The 19,279-nt window shown below is 36.7% G+C and overlaps 1 protein-coding gene across 2 annotated transcripts in view; it reads right to left on the bottom strand.

Annotated features, from left to right (window-relative positions):
* LOC106878147 (transitional endoplasmic reticulum ATPase) overlaps positions 1 to 19,279 on the bottom strand; it is a 44,304-nt gene that overhangs the window by 18,322 nt on the left and 6,703 nt on the right. For both annotated transcript variants that reach the window (XM_089355531.1, XM_014927274.3), the window contains exons 2-4: positions 9,844 to 9,946; positions 2,913 to 3,085; positions 2,739 to 2,819 (exon numbers count right to left, since the gene is read on the bottom strand). In XM_089355531.1, coding sequence (XP_089211657.1) covers positions 2,739 to 2,819; positions 2,913 to 3,079 — 248 coding nt within the window. In that variant the 5' untranslated portion in view covers positions 3,080 to 3,085; positions 9,844 to 9,946. The remainder of the gene's footprint in view (positions 1 to 2,738; positions 2,820 to 2,912; positions 3,086 to 9,843; positions 9,947 to 19,279) is intronic.

Genomic DNA, 19,279 nt, shown 5'->3' with positions numbered 1-19,279 from the left:
GTATTTAGTTCAAGACCAATTTTGAACAGATTAACAGTTTGATAATGATATGTTTATTTGTTTACTGGTTTCAATGATTGAACTGAGGTCATACTGGGAAACTGCATACAAAACTATAGTCATTTATATTGACTTAGTATCTGAATGGTACTTGCAAGAAGGAAAGGTAAATTTGAAGTTTAAATGTAAAAGAAGCTAACACTATAAGGTATTTTGTCCAATGCTTTAATAATTCTCTGGATTCATTAACAGATATATCATTTTTTGTTTTTTCAAACATTTTCTATATAATGATGTCTGAAGTTATGCTGTAAGGATTAGTGGTTACAAGGGTTAGGAATTCAAACTTTGCTACTGGAGCTATTATAGTCTGTCCATAAGTGAACAACTTTATTATGACATAAAGCAACTGCTCCAATAGACATGGTACTTTGAGAAAATGTCCTTTTATTATATCTTCAAGTCAACCAATGCCTTATGAAATTTGGGAGATAAAAACTTAGCAGAAGCATATTAAAGTGCATAAAGGAGAGTATGCGTGTGCTCAAATGTGTGCATGTATAGCTTTCATACATTTTCCTGTTTCTTTTTCCGTTTTTATTTTTTGGATATTTTATTTCTTTTTTGTTAGATATAAATTCTGGGTAGATGACAGCAAGTGTGAGAGGAAAAGGTTGGCAGAGAAATTATTAAAGTAATCAAGTATGTATCACAATCTGAGCTGACAGATGATCCGAAGGATCTCATGCAAACTACTACTTAAAGGAAAATTACATTATTGTAACTGAATATTTTAACAGGCATACTGGGTAACACTTGGATGGATTCCATGGTGTGCACTGAGAATTTGTCTTGTTTTGGTGAAGGGATAAGGAGGGATCAGGTCTACTAAAGTTCTGTGATGATAATGACTCGACATTTTTACCAGAAAACAAAACAGACAGATAGTTATAAATAAAAAAATCTTTCCCTAGGGAAAAACATAGACTAGTGAAAAGTAACTTCAGAATAAGAACTAGACAGGCAGAGATAAATCAGTCTGTAGAAAGATATGGAAGCTAGAAATGAGTGAACAGTCTTATTTTCAGAAAAGTGCTAGTTGGAGCATTTAACAAGAGGGAAGAGATGGATAATTATAGTCTAGTGGGCAAGGAGTGCTAAAGGCTGTAAATGAGATATATTGCTGGTACAAGGTTCCTGCCAAATAAAAAGTGATATGGTAGTAGAATAGTAGTGTAGATAGAGCAGTTTAAGTGGAAAAAAAAGAAGTCTGAATAACTTGGGAGAATAGAGGAAGCAGAGAATAATACTAAGAACCTGAAAAAGATGTTAGACCAAATATATTTAAGAGGGAAGCAAAAACAAGCTTTTGCTGAGATGCTTTGAATTGCAAGGCAATATACTAAAGAAAATCAAAATGGTACTGGCAAAAGGTATAGGAGTGCTATTATAAGGTTTCCAAAATGGAAGAATGCACAAGGGAGAGAGAAACAGAGAGAGTCAACTCCAAGGAACAGACCCAACCATAGAACAATAACCACTCAAGTTGACAGCACAGTTAAGGATACGAAAACAGAGAAGGCAGCTGGTCCTTCAGAAATTGTTGCTGAGATTATTAATGCATTTGGCAAAGTAGGACAAATGCTAGTCACTCGCAAATTGAATCTGGTAGTACAGGAAGGGGCTATAGCCAATAACTGGCAAAGAAGTGATATTGTTGATTGCTACAAAGGTGAAAAAGATCCTCTTGATTTGACATTCCCCTGTTGCTATTGTTTACACCATCTTTACATCAATATAACTTCCGTTCTTAAACAGAAGTTATATTGATGCAAACATGGCAAATTGTTAGACCTGCTTTTGAAAGTCATGGAAAGCACAAGTGATTAGGAACTAAATTAGCATAGACTGGATGTAGTTCAGTTCTGTATCAAGAAAAAGTACTATCAATGCCATCTTTCAGGTGACTTAGAGAAGGCTTTTTTCCATGTTCCACAACCTTGTCATTAACTAGGAATATATGAACAGCATATGAGGACCATACAAGCTATGTATAGAGTTGCAGTAAACAAGGGGGCAGTCAACAAAGAGTTCAGCAATTAATTTAGCATGCAGATATATGGGTGCATGAGGCCCCAAGTCCTCAGCTCCCACCGGTTTATTATAGTCTTAGAGGGAATAAGAGGAAAGTTAAAACCAGGTGTCTATGGGAACTCTTATGTTAATCAACTAGTTCTTATAACAATCTGAAGATTTCTGGAAACAAAACCTGGAATCAAGAGGCAAACTTAGCAAAGACAAAAATTGGAAAAAAAAACTACTCTGTTACTACAGGGGAAATGGCCACGCTCAATATTCAGGAAAGAAATAGGAAGAAATTCCAGACAATATACTGAATGTAAACTGTAGATGCACAAAGTATAGTAGAACCACAGACAAGTTTGTGTATATAACTAGTGGTATAAAAACATTATACATCAATGAGTATATATATTTTTACCCAAGTCAATGAAATAATATTTGGAAAACTGGACTAGAATTTGCTAGTCTTTATAGTAAATATCAAAGTTTATGAGTGCAATCTTAAAATCATGAGAGTTCAAGAACAGAAGTTATATTGATGTGAACATGGTGTAAACAACAACAACAACAACAACAGAGGGAATATCAATAGTTCCGTTAATGTTTTACTGTTTTAGTAATATCTTTACACAGAAAGAGAGCAATGGTGTACTTACCCTGTAATTCCTTCAACAGTGTCATCAATTGGAAGGACATGTATTCTCCGACCATACTTCACATCCTGACAAGACTGGACACTAAAATGAAATAGTTTAAACTAAGAAATTAAACTCACAAAAGAAAGGAAAAATAGAAACTGCAAAGATATTTAAAAGAAGTCCTTTACCTACCTAACTATGTCTCCGAGGCGAACTCTGAGGTTGCTGCGCACACACCTATTAATTCGGATTTTATTATCAGATGCTGAATCATCAGATAAAACAATGACAACAGTCTCTCGGCGACGTTTACCCTTCAAAAGGACAGTATCACCACGAAATAACTGCAATTCATCCATTTTTGCCTAAAAAGCATACAAAAAGTAAATAGAATTAAAAAGAAAAACTCAAGAGCTTCAAAAACATTAGACAGACTGATATATAAGTGAGATACAGAGGCTGAGTGCTTCTGGCATATAATCGATTCAAGTTAACAAAGAATGGTATCTTAGTGTTTCAGCACAGCTCATTACTCAATGTAATAGGGCAACAGAGAAGCGTTTATGTGGCTGCTCAAATTTATAGAAATAGCAACTAAAGCACATCCAACTATTTTAAAAAAAGGACACACTGGATAATGTAATCTTCAATAATACTGAGGAGGTGGGGAGGCCAAGCCTGGATCAGAAGTCTGTGGTTAAATAATGAAACTACTGTTATTTATTGTCTTCCACTTACAAAACACACTTACCAAACACTACCAACCTAGTTTTCCTTAATATTAACATCTGCTCAAATTAAAATATTTAAACTAAGTCATTTCTAAAGATGGAAGTTCAATTTCTTTTAGCAAGATCTAGACATTTTAAAATAAAAATTTCTTCTATGACACACAGTCTAACATTTTGAGCCTTATATTGAGGATGAGGGAAGTGAATTAAATCAAACTAGTTCCTAATTGGTGCTTATTTTATGAACTTCAGGATACCTCAAATCTCATCATTAAAAAAAAACCCATTTGATAAAAGCCCTACTTACATCATGTGTGAAAAGGGAGATGTAGTGATTATAGGTCTGCTTAATCAGGGTTGGTTTGGGGCTAAAGTGCTCACCTAATGCTGCTATGTATTGCTCATGTTATAAAGGGAAGTGGCTGGTAGAATCAAAAGAGCACTAGATTAAGTCCCTTTGTTTTCAGATAATATCTCAAGAGTTAACTTTATCTTTCATTCTGCTAGGGTTGATAAAAAATAAAAGAAAAAAAGTACTAAGTCTAATCTGTACCTACCAATAAAATTGTAACCTTGTGGTAACATTAGATATCAATCACCTTGGATGTCTTCAACTATAGCTATGAGCTGACCAGAGCCTCGTATGTGGCTTTGATAGAGAAACTGAAAGCCTGGTGTATGCATGCGTATACATTTACATCTTATCTCAACATTGCATGGTAGTTTAAAGAGTACTGCCACCATGCAAGCTGTGTGCATTTCTAATCTTCAACGAAAACATGGGGAAATGTTACCTTACTTGGAAACTGGCAAGAGTTGGTAACAAGAAGGGCATCTGGCCATAGAAAATATACCTCAATGAATTTCACCCAACCCATGCAAGCACAGAAAAGTGGATGCTATGGTAAAGTGATGATGACAATGATTTACTCATTCCATGTTTTATCATGGAGATGAATGTGGTAGCTCTAAAAATGTTATTTTATTGTTACCTATTTACTGAGCATTTTGTGGTATTATGCCTTAGATTAGATTGAAGCATGAATTGTTAAACATTCAACATCTCTGAAATCATATAATTAATATACATATACATTTTTATGTCTGTTTTTCAGTGCCAGCATAGGTTAGACGTCTATATTATCGAAGCATTGTTTTACAGCCTGACGCTCTTCTAATTGCTTATCTTATTTTCAAATAAGAGATCGTTTATTTCACAAAGGCATGAAGTAGATGATTTGTTGAAAGTGAGAATAGCAAGACAAATGTAAACAAACAAAATATACGACCTACATACATACAGGCACCCTTGCATTACGGTTACCTCAGGTTACAGAATTTTACACTTAGATTATAAATTATCACCACTAATTTAGGGATATAGTTTGTAATTCCACCCTTATGGAAATTTGGATAAATTTTAAGAATTTATATAAACTAAGCTGTCTTCTTAGCTAAAAGGCCACAGGAAATCAGACAGTACACTTTATCCCTTCAAATAACCTTGTTTGATATGTAGAAAGGCATAGATAGTAATTCACTGCTAAATATCGTCACAAAAGAGGTGCAGTGGAGTCACTGGAAGATTAACAGAGAAAGACTGTACGGCATATGCACAGGAACAACAAACACTAAGAACATATGAGAAATATTTTCTTAAATACTCAGGAGGCTCCTTACAAGTAGTAGACAGTTTGTTACCTGGGTGATCTAATTAGCAGTGGAGGAGAATGTTCTGAAAGAATAGTTGCTACAATACAAACTAGCAGGAGAAAGGTCAGAGAGTTATTACCTCTGTTGGTAACAAAAGGCCTCTTCCTCAGAGTGAAGGACTGATTGTATAATAATGCTTGTGTACAAACAGCAATGCTACATGAGCCCTAAATGCAGAGAGTGTGTGTACGTGTGTTACATCTACACACACAGAGTCTAGTATAGGTGGGACAAATACCATATTAGATGATATATAAGAGACTTTTCCCCCCTTCAAAATGTCTCAAAATATCACCCTGTTCCTATATACAAAGTTGAGCTTCCCAGCAGCTTTAATGCACTAAAAATTTTTTATGAATATGTGCTGCTGAAACTGGGGTGTCTAATATGTTCACGCATCTTTTTTGCCATCAAATACAATACTTAGACAAGACACTATCTTACATTTGCTAAGCTCTACCTGTTTTTCAAGGAAAGGACTATCCCATTTTTCCACAAGCAGAGCAACAAGACAACTTGTTAAAAGTGGATGTAACATAACATCACTGTTTCTTGTGTTCACATGTTATCTTGCAAAGGTAAGCAAACGTAAACATTCCCACAAGTACATGACCAATAGGCACAGATATGACAGTGTGATCAAGAAACTTGTTTCTTAACCAGGGTCATAGCCCAACTAATTAGGGAGCGAATCAATTTAGATGAGATGCAGTTTGGGTTCGTGCCAGGTAAAAGCACTACTGATGCCTTATTTCTAGTGAGACAGCTGCAGGAGAAATACCTAGCTAAGGATAAACCTCTGTACCTGGCTTTTGTTGACATGGAGAAAGCCTTTGACAGGGTCCCCCGATCTCTTATCTGGTGGTCAATGAGGAAACTTGGGATAGAAGAATGGTTAGTGAGAGCTGTGCGAGCCATGTACAGAGATGCTGCCAGTAAGGTGAAGGTTGGAAATGAGTACAGCAATGAATTCCGGGTAGAGGTAGGGGTCCACCAAGGTTCCGTCCTCAGCCCCCTCGTATTTATCGTAGTCCTCCAGGCAATCACAGAGGAGTTCAAGACAGGTTGCCCCTGGGAGCTCCTCTATGCTGATGACCTTGCCCTAATTGCGGAGTCACTATCAGAACTAGAGGAGAAGTTTCAGGTGTGGAAGCAAGGTCTAGAATTGAAGGGCCTTAGAGTCAACCCAGCTAAAACCAAAATCCTAATAAGTAGGAAGGTAGATAAAACACAAACCCCTTCAGGTAGATGGCCCTGCTCAGTATGTAGAAAAGGAGTAGGTAGTAACTCTATAAGATGTACCCGGTGCAAGCTATGGACACATAAGAGGTGCAGCAATATCAAAGGCAGATTAACTATGAAGTTAGTTTTTGTATGTGGCAGATGTTCAGGTGCAATAAACACTGTAAACAAACAGGAAACAACTTCTATCTCATTCCAGGGTGAAAAACTAGAGGTAGTCGATAGCTTCTGCTATCTGGGCGACCAAGTTAGTAGTGGGGGTGGGTGCGCTGAAAGTGTAGCTGCTAGAATAAGAATAGCCTGGGCAAAGTTTAGAGAGCTCTTACCCCTGCTGGCGACAAAGGGACTCTCACTCAGAGTAAAAGGCAGACTGTATGACGCATGCGTACGAACAGCCATGTTACATGGCAGTGAAACATGGGCTGTAACTGCTGAGGACATACGTAAGCTCGCAAGGAATGAAGCCAGTATGCTCCGTTGGATGTGTAATGTCAATGTGAATACCTGTCAGAGTGTAAGTATCTTGAGAGAAAAGCTGAACATTAGAAGCATCAGTTGTGGTGTGCAAGAGAGACGATTGTGCTGGTATGGACATGTGGTGAGAATGGATGAGGATAGCTGCGTGAAAAAGTGCCACACCCTAACAGTTGAGGGAACCCGTGGAAGAGGTAGGCCCAGGAAGACCTGGGCTGAGGTGGTGAGGCAAGACCTTCGTACATTGAGCCTCACCGAGGTGATGACTACTGACCGAGACCTTTGGAAATGTGCTGTGCATGAGAAGACCCGGCAAGCCAAGTAAGATCGTTGCCAGTGCCCCTGGACTGGCTCTTGTGTGGGTGGCACATGAGATGCACCATTTTGAGCATGGCCGTTGCCAGTACCGCCTGACTGGCTCCCGTAGGATTTTCGAGTGAGATCGTTGCCAGTGCCCCTGGACTGGCTTGTGCGGGTGGCACATAAAAGACACCATTTCGAGCGTGGCCGTTTTCGTGCGGGTGACACGTAAAAGCACCCACTACACTCTGAGTGGTTGGCGTTAGGAAGGGCATCTAGCTGTAGAAACTCTGCCAAATTAGATTGGAGCCTGGTGCTGCCATCCGGTTTCACCAGTCCTCAGTCAAATCGTCCAACCCATGCTAGCATGGAAAGCGGACGTTAAACGATGATGATGACGGTTGCATGTTCAATCCCACTGCAGAGAACCTTACGCAACAACCCAAGACAATTTCAGCTTTGTGAGTGAATTTAGTTGAAGGAACATGAAAAGAAGCCTGGCTATCAATTGTGTGTGTGTGTGTGCATACATGTCTTCTTGACATTGCACACTAATTGTAAACAAACTTCATTGTCATACAAGCAGTGACATTTGGTTTGAAGTCTTCAATGAAAACATTATCTTGCTTGGAAAAAAGGCAACAGGAAGAATATCCAACCACAGAAATCTGCTACAACAGATCTCACCTGACTCATGCAAGCATGGGAAAATAGACATTAAAACAAGTGTGTGTGTGTGAGTGAGAGATAGACAGAGAGAGAAATGTTTCTGTATAGCTAGCAATTCCACTCAAGACATTGGATCACCCAAGGTATAATGCAGTAAAACAAATCAAAACCATGTGGTATTGAAACAAACTATCCATACAACCAAGCCTCCTTCTATAATCGTGATTTTAGAGAAACTTTGCATGCCACCATGAATTAGACAGGTCAGCTATATCAGCATTGATTTAGGAGTATTGCTCACTTGGGCTGAAAGGACTTCAAATTTGTGTTTCATTTTCGGCTTGGTTTCTATGGCTGGATGCTCTTCCTGTAACACCAACCACATTATAGAGTTTTATGTGCTATTTTCATAGCATTCAGTACTAGATATGTGTCATCAACATAACTAAAGAAACCTCACACACCCCCATGTCCCTGTTTGCTATCTTCTTTGTAGAATGAAGAGGCATGAATGATAGTAATACGAGAAAGTGTGATAGAGGTTTAAGTATTCTAATATAGGTACATCTAGTCAAATCAACAACAGATGGCAAAATGATCCAAGAGACAGAAGAACGAAAGAAACTCAGGATAAGCAGGAATAAAAAAGAGTATTGTAGCAGACATGAGCATGATGGCAGGCAGTACAGAAGAGGATGGAGAGTGTACTGGGAGCAAATGATCCCATGTAGTTTCCTCTAGCAAGAGAGGTTGAGTGATAATGATAGCATATGGATCCTGCACCAGCAGCTGGAATAACATCCTTAGGTACACTGGAAGTAGTGTATGGCAAAGAGACGAGATCCACTGCATTTTAAATCACATCAACAGCAAGGTGAAGGCGAGATTGAAAGGAGAAGGGAGTGATTGAGAAACTAGCAATAGGCATGGGTGAAAGAAGGCAATGTATAGCAGACAGAAGATAAGCAATAAACACATAAATAAAAGAATATGGTGAATCATAAACAGAAGAGATTCACTGCCATCCTTAGTCATGCACTTCATGAGATTCAGAAAAGTGAGAGTGAGTGAGAGATGAACATAGGTGCATGAGAAGCAAGAGAGATATAAGCTTAAAGGAAAGAAAGGTGAGTGATAGGGATGCTAGATTAGTGAGAAGGTATCAGAGAGGTCAATGATGGAGAACTTCACAGTATGCAGATATAAAACATGCATGCATACATGTGTACATACACACACATACATCACAGTATATAAGTGTGTAACACCTGCCCCACCAGACATGTGATAGCTGTAAATGAGCATTGCTCATTTAAAATCTTAAGTGAAAAACACATCTGGCCATGAGAAAATGTTAACTTGATTGGTAACAGGTGAAGGGCAACCAGTCACAAAAAGCTGTCTGACCAATGCAAGCATGAAAAAGTGAACAATAAAATATAGTCTTCCTCAGTCTCCCTTTTCTACAAGTTATATTCACTTTCAGTGTGTGGCACTTGTTTACATAGCTGTTCTCCTCCATAAGCATCAAAATGTCTGTAACAATGTACTTTTCCCTTGCATACACAATTCCCCAACGTTGCCATAGGCTGAACCCATACTAGCATGGAGAACAGACATTAAATGATGATCTGATTCCACTTATGCTCAGTTTTTCTCTTAAATCATTTGTGCTCAATATTTATGCACACATGTATTATACATCCAGCAGAGAACAAACTTATATTTCTTTCTAGTAGAGGGAGTGGGGGGGAGAAAGAGAAAAGGAGAGAGGGAGATAAAGGGGAGGAAGAGAGGGAGGAGGGAGTGGGTGAAGAGGGGAGGAAGAGATGGGGAGGAGAGAGAGGAGGAAGAGAGGGGAGAGAAAGAGAGAAAGAGAGAGAGAAGAGAGGAAGAAAGAGAGAGGAAGAGAGAGAGAGGAAGAAAGAGAGAGAGAGAGAGAAAGAAAGAGAGAGAAAATGTTTCAACCACAGTAAGTTGTATATATGACTCACCTGTGAAAGGCAAACAACCGAATTGTCTTCATTAGCAGCCTCTTCTACAATGAGTCTGTTAGGACGTTCTTTATCCCTCAAGATAGCTGTAGCCAAATAATCACTGTAAGGAATAAACAAAAATATTAGACAACAATTAACAATGACAAAATATTTTTTCTTTATATTTAACAGTAGTTGGATGATCCCGTCAGGCATTTACTATCAACACCGACGTAATATAGAAACTTTTCATGCAATGTTAGATACTAATCAGCCAATACAGCATTCAATTTTTTAAATATTTCATTAAAATAGAGAACAAATGTTAACTTTTAGATCTCAGGACATATCCACTGTAAAGATAAGATAGTTATACTACTTCAACGATACACTTGATTATTTCCATGTCAGTTAAACATACCTAACAGGAGCAGATCAATAACAAAACGAAAGTTAAGTGATTCAAAGTTATAAAAAGCTTGTAATTTTGAAAATTTCTAAAAATTCTCTTTGCAATTTTTTTTTCCTCCTCATCACCATTTAATATTGAGAAACCTCTCTAACATATCACATTTTTCCTTGAGACATTGTATGGAACATGTGCAAGACACGATGCTGCATGATAGTGAGGGGGCATTGAATATGGTATATGCTGGGTTGGAAATATACAAGCCATTTGAGCACTACAGACATTAGTTGAACTATGCAGAGAGCTGACTACACTAGTCGAGACAACATGTAGTGATGAATATTTATGGAAAAAGACATAGGAAGATGAAATGACACACAAGTGGGAATATACTCTACCACAAACCACATAAGCATGAAAAAAAAAGTACAAGCAGCAAACAAGTTTCAGAGAATTATAAACAATCCGCATAACATAAAAAATAGTGACTAGAGAAAGGATAATATTGTGGTACCATAAATTAGAAACTAAAATGACCAATAAAATCAGGGCAGATAAAAAAAGCTCACATTGGAAGATCATTTATTTCACAAAATCATGACTTTTATGGATTGATTGGGATATGTGAAGTTGGAATTGTTACTTAAAAATCACAAAACATTATAACAATATCACTTTCAATTTTCTGTGGTGGCTGGTATGAAACAAACTTAGATTATATAACTCGAGAATCACCTTCAAAATTCAGTCTGCATGTTAATATGGGAAAGTACAATGAGATGGTTTGTATCTAATAATTCATAGTCCTTAAACTTGTTTAACCCTTTAATATTGTCATTCTAAAAATAAACAATCACTTCATTGAAATCTCAAAGCTACAAGATAATGCATGAGTAATTCAAAGCAATGTGAATAAAGAGTACATTAGACAGATTAATCTGAATGATAAAGCACCTCTTTAGAAACACAGTAAGTTAACTTCATAAGTTTTCTCAATGGTTGTCCACTCCTAGTGACTCATTCATAAACAGTTTAAGTTAAGACTCATGTTTTTTTAATATAGTATTCTATAAAACCAGAGATGATGTATTGTAACAATGACTCAGCAAATATGATAAAATAAGCACCAAATTTTACTGGTCAAAATTGGTAAAAGACTAAAGATATATACAGAATATATACATAAAAGATAATATATCTTTTACTTGTTTCAGCCATTGGACTGCAGCCATGCTGGGGCACTATCTTGAAGGATTTAGTTGAACAAATTGACTCCAGTATTTTTAAGTCTGCTCATTCTATCATACTCTTTTTGCCAAATTATGGGAACATAACAAACACTGGTTGGAAAGTGGTGGGGTAAGGTGACAAATGCAAACACACACACACACGCACACACAAATATGAGCTTCTTTCAGTTTCTGTCTAATGAATCTACTCACAAAGGCTTTGGTTGTATGTTACTGTAAATTAATGATCAATACAATGTAGATTCTTGCTACATTTCAGATTAAGTAATTTTTAGAATAGCTTCTAAATGAAGTTCAATTTTGAAAAATGTATTTGAATGACAAACAGTTCAATATTAAAAAACAAATCATTAAAATAAAGGCAAAATTTGTCACTAAGATTCTAGAAAATTAATAGAGATGACTGATTGACATCACAATTTTAAAATCTTTGTACTATCTTAATTTTTCAATCTCAAAGTATAAAATACCAGAGTTTAGGCAGAACAGTAGAGCAACCCAAAAATGCTTTGTGGTTCATAAACAGAAATAAAATCTCAATGAAGTTAACCTTGTCTCACATCCAACCTCCCAAGATTGTGAGTGAAGAGTAAATCAAGTGCATATAATCAGGTTACACCTGCTTTTTCCATGTTGGCAGTATTCTTGAAGCAGCATTCTATAGATGGATGCCCTTACCAATGATAACTCTTGTTTTTCAAGTAAGGTACATTATTTATACATCTCCACACATCAAATTGCCAAACTTATTGCTGGGGTTGGCCACAAACAGGCACAATGTGTCAAAACAAAGACACTATATATACACATATAGGTTTCAATAAAATTCCAATCTTCCAGTTGATCAACCTGAGGTTATAATGGAAGATGCATTAAAAGTGCTACACTGAGAATGGAAACTGAAATTTTCTGGTTGCAAAGTAAACTTCTAAATCAAAAGAAAAACAAAAATTCTAGCCTGGTACCAATAAGAAAAAATATCAGAACTAATACATCAGAAAAAATTGGCAGCTTTTTGTTTATAAATACACATGCACGCATGTACACATGTATCCATCTCAAAGATGGCAAACTCGGAGAATCATTAGCACACTAGACAAAATGCTTTGCAGTTTTTCTTCTAACTTTATGTTCTGAGTTCAAATTCTGCTCAGGTTGGTTTTGTTTTTCATCCTTTCAAGGTCAACAAAATAAAGTAGAGGACTAGAGTCAATGTAACTGACCAGCCCCTGCTCCCAAGGATTATTATTATCAGGTGCAAGCATGGCTGTGTACCAAGAAGTTTACCTCCCAACCATATGGTTCTGGGTTCAGTCTGTGTGGCACCTCAGGGAAAGTCTGGGCCCAACCAAAGCCTTATGAGTGCATTTGATAGACAATAATTGAAGGAAGCCTGTTGTGTGTCTTTGTGTTTGTCACTGCTTGACAACTGGTGTTGGTTTCTTGACGTGTCATAACTTAGAGGTTCAAAGAGACCAATAGAATAAGTACCAAATTTTAACCAGCCATATCAGGCCCAAAGTAATCTACCTATTTTATGTTCAAACTGATCAGATCCAGCCACTCACACTTACCTCATATTGTCATTGTAAAAATGAACAATCACACTGTTGAAACCTCAAAGCTATGAGATAATGCACGATTAATTCAAAACAATGCGAATATATAAGCATTACATTTGACATAGTAATCTGAATGTTAAAGAAACTGGATTGAATTTGTTTGAGTAAACCCTTCAAGGCATTGTCTCAGCATGGCTGTTCAATTAGCAAGGAAGGGTGGTGGTTCTGGGTGGTAGGAAACATAAACAGCAGGCCAGCTACCTTGAAATTCCTGGGATGTAACAGTCAATGGGATGGGAGGTAAATACTATAGGGGAAATTTAAGGGAGTGATATAAAGAGAGGGAGATATGACATACATTAAGAAGTTCTGACCTAGATTGTCAGTTATATTAATACTAAAAGGATTTTTGAATCATCATGTATGACAGAGTTTTAGAAGGCATTAAAGATTTAGATAAGTAACACTCCTTTCAATTCATAAAATGTAATCTACAAGATATATTATTTAATATATCTGTTAAACTAGTTTTTTAACTGAGGGGTTGACGACTTGACTGCAATTCCTAAATATGTTAAACCATTGAATCAAAGTTAACTAAAAGATTAGATCTTATCACAATTCACTTATGATTATACACATGTTAGCCACCATATTCACTATTTCAATTTGATGAAAATGGATTACAAAAGTAGTTCTTCAAAGTAAATCACAACTGGTACAAGTTGAATTCATATTATGTTTATTCAGTAAAGATATTCTCGTATATGGAAAACCAGTTGCAAAAATTGTTTATTATCCTCATTTCTATGCTTGCTTGTGTTGAATTGGTCTTCTCTTAGAAAAGAGTCTCACTATTTGTTGCATCACTTGTGTCTTCCTTGTCTCCTTCAATATCATTTTAACACTGATCCAACTGTCATCATCCATGCACATCACATCTGTATATACTAGCAGAGTCTTGTCTTTTACACATTACATTTAATTTCTCCTATGTCCAGTTTTTCTCTCATTTCATATGTGCTCAGTCATTTAGGCACACTCACTCCAATGAAATAAACAAGTTTCATTTACTTTGTACAGACATCATCCACATTCATGTCTATATTTTCCTCCCAAGTAACACCACTCTTTGTAAGCAAGCCTTATACCATCTCCCCTTCACTCAGACAATCCTTTTGTTACCAGCAGAGTTAGCTTCCTGAACCTTTTTCACCCCATTCCTACTCTGGCTACTAAACTTTCGAAACATCTCAACTGTTAATTAGGTCACCTAAGAAACAAAAACTTAATTCCAATGAAACTTGTGTGTGCTTATAATATACATTAAGTAGACAAGATGAAATTCCTATCAACTCCTTTTCCATGTATCAAACACGACCACTTCCCAGATAGCAGTAAAGTCCAAACTTCTTTCCTGCTACCAACAACATTTGCCTTTCAATTCTAAGCTTTGTACATTTTGAATTTCTTCAACAAATTTAGCTATGCAAACTAAGTCGTTAATATAAAAGACTTTCCATGAACAGCTAGTTTTAAACTCCTGCTTTGTCCTCAAGAACAAGAATAAATAGGAGGGAATTAAGAATTGAGTCATGATGGACACCTACCTGCTAACATACTACTGATAGTATTTTAGTACATAGCTTGCAAGAATCTCAAAGGGTGATTAATCTATGCCTAGTTTTTTATAATGATCACCAGACCAGAGTGTGGTACTCTGGGACTTCTCAAGGTTAACAAATGATAGAAAATGTGGCTTACTTTTGAGTAGTCGTCTCTCTAGAAAAAGAGCTTCAATGGCAACAACATCTCATCTAAACTGAGTCTCTTCCTCATCAGTGGTGTTATAACTTTCTGCAACTTTTGTAACCTAAATTATAATTACTTTTACAAGAGCATCTGCCTTTTCTCCTCTGGCAGTTAATGATACTGCTGCATTAATCATTGCAAGTACCTGTCCTACTAGCAAGATTTTCAGTATCTTAACTGCTGCATCTCGACGAACTGGTCCAGATGCTTCCTCTTACCTTTATCTCCTTAAGCCTGGTTTCAACAGTATAAGCAAGCCCAATTTTGGGTCCACTGAAAGTAGATTTTCCTTCCACTATGCATTCACTTCACGACATTTGAGGCATCAGCAAGGCCAAATGTGTTTTAGGTTTCCTCAATGACATCTCAGTCTGAACCAACACATTACTTTGCAATCAGAAATACCTCACATTGCTGAACATTGGCAAACTTCTTACTTTCAGCTACTCCCCTAGCTTCATGTACTTGCCATGTTTTTTTTATTTAAGCTATTTTTGTACTTCCATTCTTTTCAGATACACCTCTTCTGTTTTATGGCTCTACAAACTGTAACCATCTATCATTGTAAGTAAAACCTTACTCCACTCACCTCTGGCCCGTGGTCTACAGCATATTTACTCATTTATCCCCTTCAACCTGAAATTCTTTGAATCTATACTCAGCCAAGGGATCTCAACCTCCATACATTCCTTCTCTAGATTTCTTTGTATCTGGTTGTAATCTTGATATGAGTACACTCATTGATGCATCTTTTCCAAAACTGAACAAGATATGAATAGGCATCCAACTACCACCAAGATATAACTACAAGCTGACCTACATCTAACATTACACACAAACATATCAATAAATGACTAAGAATACAAATTCTTCTGAATGTCAAACACAAGGTTGAAATGTTGTAAATTTTTGTAAACTAGTTTGAAAAAGGAGTAGAAACATCAATAGGCTTTGACCATAAAGGTACTAATTTTTTACTAGACTACCTGTGACCCGTTGGATCACCAACAGTTCAAAGTACCTGAAAAAAACCACACATCTTGGGAACCTGTAGTCCAATTCATGCAAAACTTGTTTTATTCCATTTGTATTCACATTTCAATGGTACCTTACTTTCAAAGCATTTTCCCCCATTATGCACCAGTTTGGCTATTTATAAAAGTACCCCAAAAAACCCCACATATCTCAGGAACCTGTGGTCCAATTTATGTGAAACTTATTCCGTTTGTATTCACATTTCAATGGTACCTTACTTTTAAAGTATTTTCTCCCATTATGTGCCGGTTTGGCTGTATTAAATGACAGACAAGCAAGCAAACAGGCAATCATAAAAGTACCTGAAAAAACTGTATCCTGGAAACCCATGATCCGATTTACATGAAACTCGTCTTATTCTGTTTGTATTCCCATTTCAGGGGCACCTCACTTCAGAGTATTTTTCCATTATGCATCAATTTGGCTGTATTAAATTACAGACAAGCACGCAAACAAAACTATCCAGGTGTTCACAGTAAAGGACAATAACTCCAGGTTTCATTGCTTAAATTTGTGGAATCTGTGATTCGATTTATGCAAAACTTGTTTTATTCTATTTGTATTTCAGGGGTACCTTACTTTCAGAGTACTAACTCATTATGTGCTGATTTGGCTGTATTAAATTACAGACAAGCATGCAATCAGACTTTTATTATTATATAGATTGAGTATTAGAAATTTTCCAAGAAGTTGAAACTAAATTTCCAATAAATAAAATAACAAAAGGAATAGCCCTCTATATATACTTCTGATCTATAAGCCAACAATGGAGCATCTCCACACAGTAGTATGACCTACCTGATGTATCATTGTACACTACTAAAAGATCATAACAAGAACACCTATGATCACATTAGCATCAGATGAACTATACAAAAACACTTGCTATTCCTTTAGCCTTCACATTGTTTTGAATGAATCATACATTATCTAATAGCATCAAAATTTTAATGATGTAGTTATTTATTTTTACAATGAGAGTGCAGGGTAGGTGTGAGGGACCAGATCCAGCTGGTTTGAACATACAAGAGACAATATTTTGAGCTGGTTTTGACCAGTTTAAATGATGAAGGGTTAATAGTTAAAGAATTGGATGGGTAAGGTGGGTACCTAACTGCCAAGGCAATATCAAAAGGAGAAATGTGCAAAAATCCCCATCATCCATATTTGCAAAGAAAGAACTGTTATTTATGTAGAGTAATAGAATTTTAAAATATACAAAGTTCCCATAATATCTAAAATCTACATATAATTTACATTATTTAAAAAAAAAAAGATTGTTGGTCCATGTGTTTCCCAGATTTTAGAATGGGCACAAAGTATCCCTGGAATTGCAAGAGCTGAATAAAAGTGTGACAGAAAAGTTTAAAAAAAAAATACTCATGCAACCACTGCATCATAGAAATGAAAGCAATTTTTAGCTAATGCATATAAATTTGTATTCGTTTACCTAAATGCCTGAGCATACACATCAATATATACATTATTGTATATACACATCAACACATAAAGATGGCCAAAAGTCACCCGACAGTAGATCAAAATTCCATAAATACTTAATATTCAATTTTATTTATTCATTCCAATTATGAATGTTTAATAATTGAATGCTGTGAGTTAAAATCACTGCTTTTTTTTCCAACATTTATCTATTTATAAGCAAAGTCTAAGAAAATAATTTTTTTCCTTTAATCTTGGAATTAAATAGTTTTAATTTACTAGGTGACTTTTGGTCAACCCTGTATATATATTTATATATATGAAGTACGACCTTCGAACTTTAGGCCTCACCGAGGCAATGACTTCTAACTGAGACCTTTGGAAATATGCTGTGCATGAGAAGATCTGGCGAGCCAAGTGAGACCATAACCTGTGGCCTTTACCAGGGGTGTAGCCAGCCCACTTATGCGTACCTTTCCTTCATTGGACACTAAACTCCGCTTGCGAAGACCTGTTGAGGCAAGTGAAATCGAAATCGAACTAAATTCGACTACTGGCACCCATGCCAATGTCTCCTCCATTGGACACTAAACTCAGCTTGCGAAGACCTGTTGGGGCAAGTGAAAGCGAAATCGTGATGGTACCTATGCCAGTGGAGCGCTAAGAGCACCATCCGAGCGTGATCATTGCCAGAGCAGCTGTCTGGCTTCCATGCCAGTGGCACGTAAATAGCACTATTTGAGCGTGATCATTACCAGCGCCGCCTTCCTGGCACTTGTGCTGGTGGCATGTGAAGACATTTGAGCGAGGTCATTGCCAGTGCCGCCGGACTGGCTCCTGTGCAGGTGGCATGTAAAATACACCATTTTGAGCATGGCCGTTGCCAGTACCGCCTGACTGGCCTTCGTGCCGGTGGCACGTAAAAGCACCCACTACAGTCGGAGTGGTTGGCGTTAGGAAGGGCATCCAGCTGTAGAAACTCTGCCAAATCAGATTGGAGCCTGGTGTAGCCATCTGGTTCACCAGTCCTCAGTCAAATCGTCCAACCCATGCTACCATGGAAGGCAGACGTTAAACGATGGTGATGATGATAATGATACATACAATAAAAATGTCAATATTTATAGTCCAAACTAGGGGATTTAACAAACACTAACATCTAGTAAATATGAACAAAATACCATAAGGTATAGAGAAATGATACAAGATGTGAACAACCATATGTTGAAGCCACTACTGTATGTGAACAATATTGTAATAAATCTGAGGATGTAACTATACAAACTGGTATTTCTGTACAAAAGTATAGTCAAGGTAAGATAAATAAACAATGTCTTGACTATGTAGACACTCAAAACTGAATGTGTACACATACACACACCACAAACTCAAATGATCCAATCTGATCTTTACAGTCGTTCAAATTACTAGAAGTAGCAATTAAATCTTCTTCAAACTACACCAAGTCTTAAGGAAGAACACACAGTTACTAAAAAAAAAAAGAAAAGAGAATGGGAGCTAAACAACTAATCTGTTTGTGAGAAAAATATCTAAATAACCATCTTATGGTTTTTCATACACTTACCAAACCACACAACCATTCTAGCAACACTATCCACACCATCACTCGCTTTGCATATTACTTAATAAATTATATACACGTTTATTAGAGCATATACACCATTCTTGCGAACATCTGACCATATTTTATACCCACAATCCCACGATGATTCTACTTACTTAACCCGTTTTAATATGAAGAAATAAAGCAAAGAAAAAATACATGGACTGATTACTTTTCCTTTCATTTGTATACACGCTCATAAACGTTAGCCTGGTTTGTCGTAAGTACCGTTAACACCAAACAAACTATAATTCATGATCTGTAATAAGTAAATGCGACTCGTTTCATCAACATGGTAAAAAAAAAAAACAAAGAATCTCAG

The sequence above is a fragment of the Octopus bimaculoides genome, chromosome 7 (genome assembly GCF_046866305.1).
Source record: "Octopus bimaculoides isolate indiv1 chromosome 7, ASM4686630v1, whole genome shotgun sequence".
NCBI classification, from domain to species: Eukaryota; Metazoa; Mollusca; class Cephalopoda; order Octopoda; family Octopodidae; genus Octopus; species Octopus bimaculoides.
The sequence above is the reverse complement of the archived record's forward strand: the minus strand, read 5'-3'. Positions and strand labels throughout refer to the sequence as shown.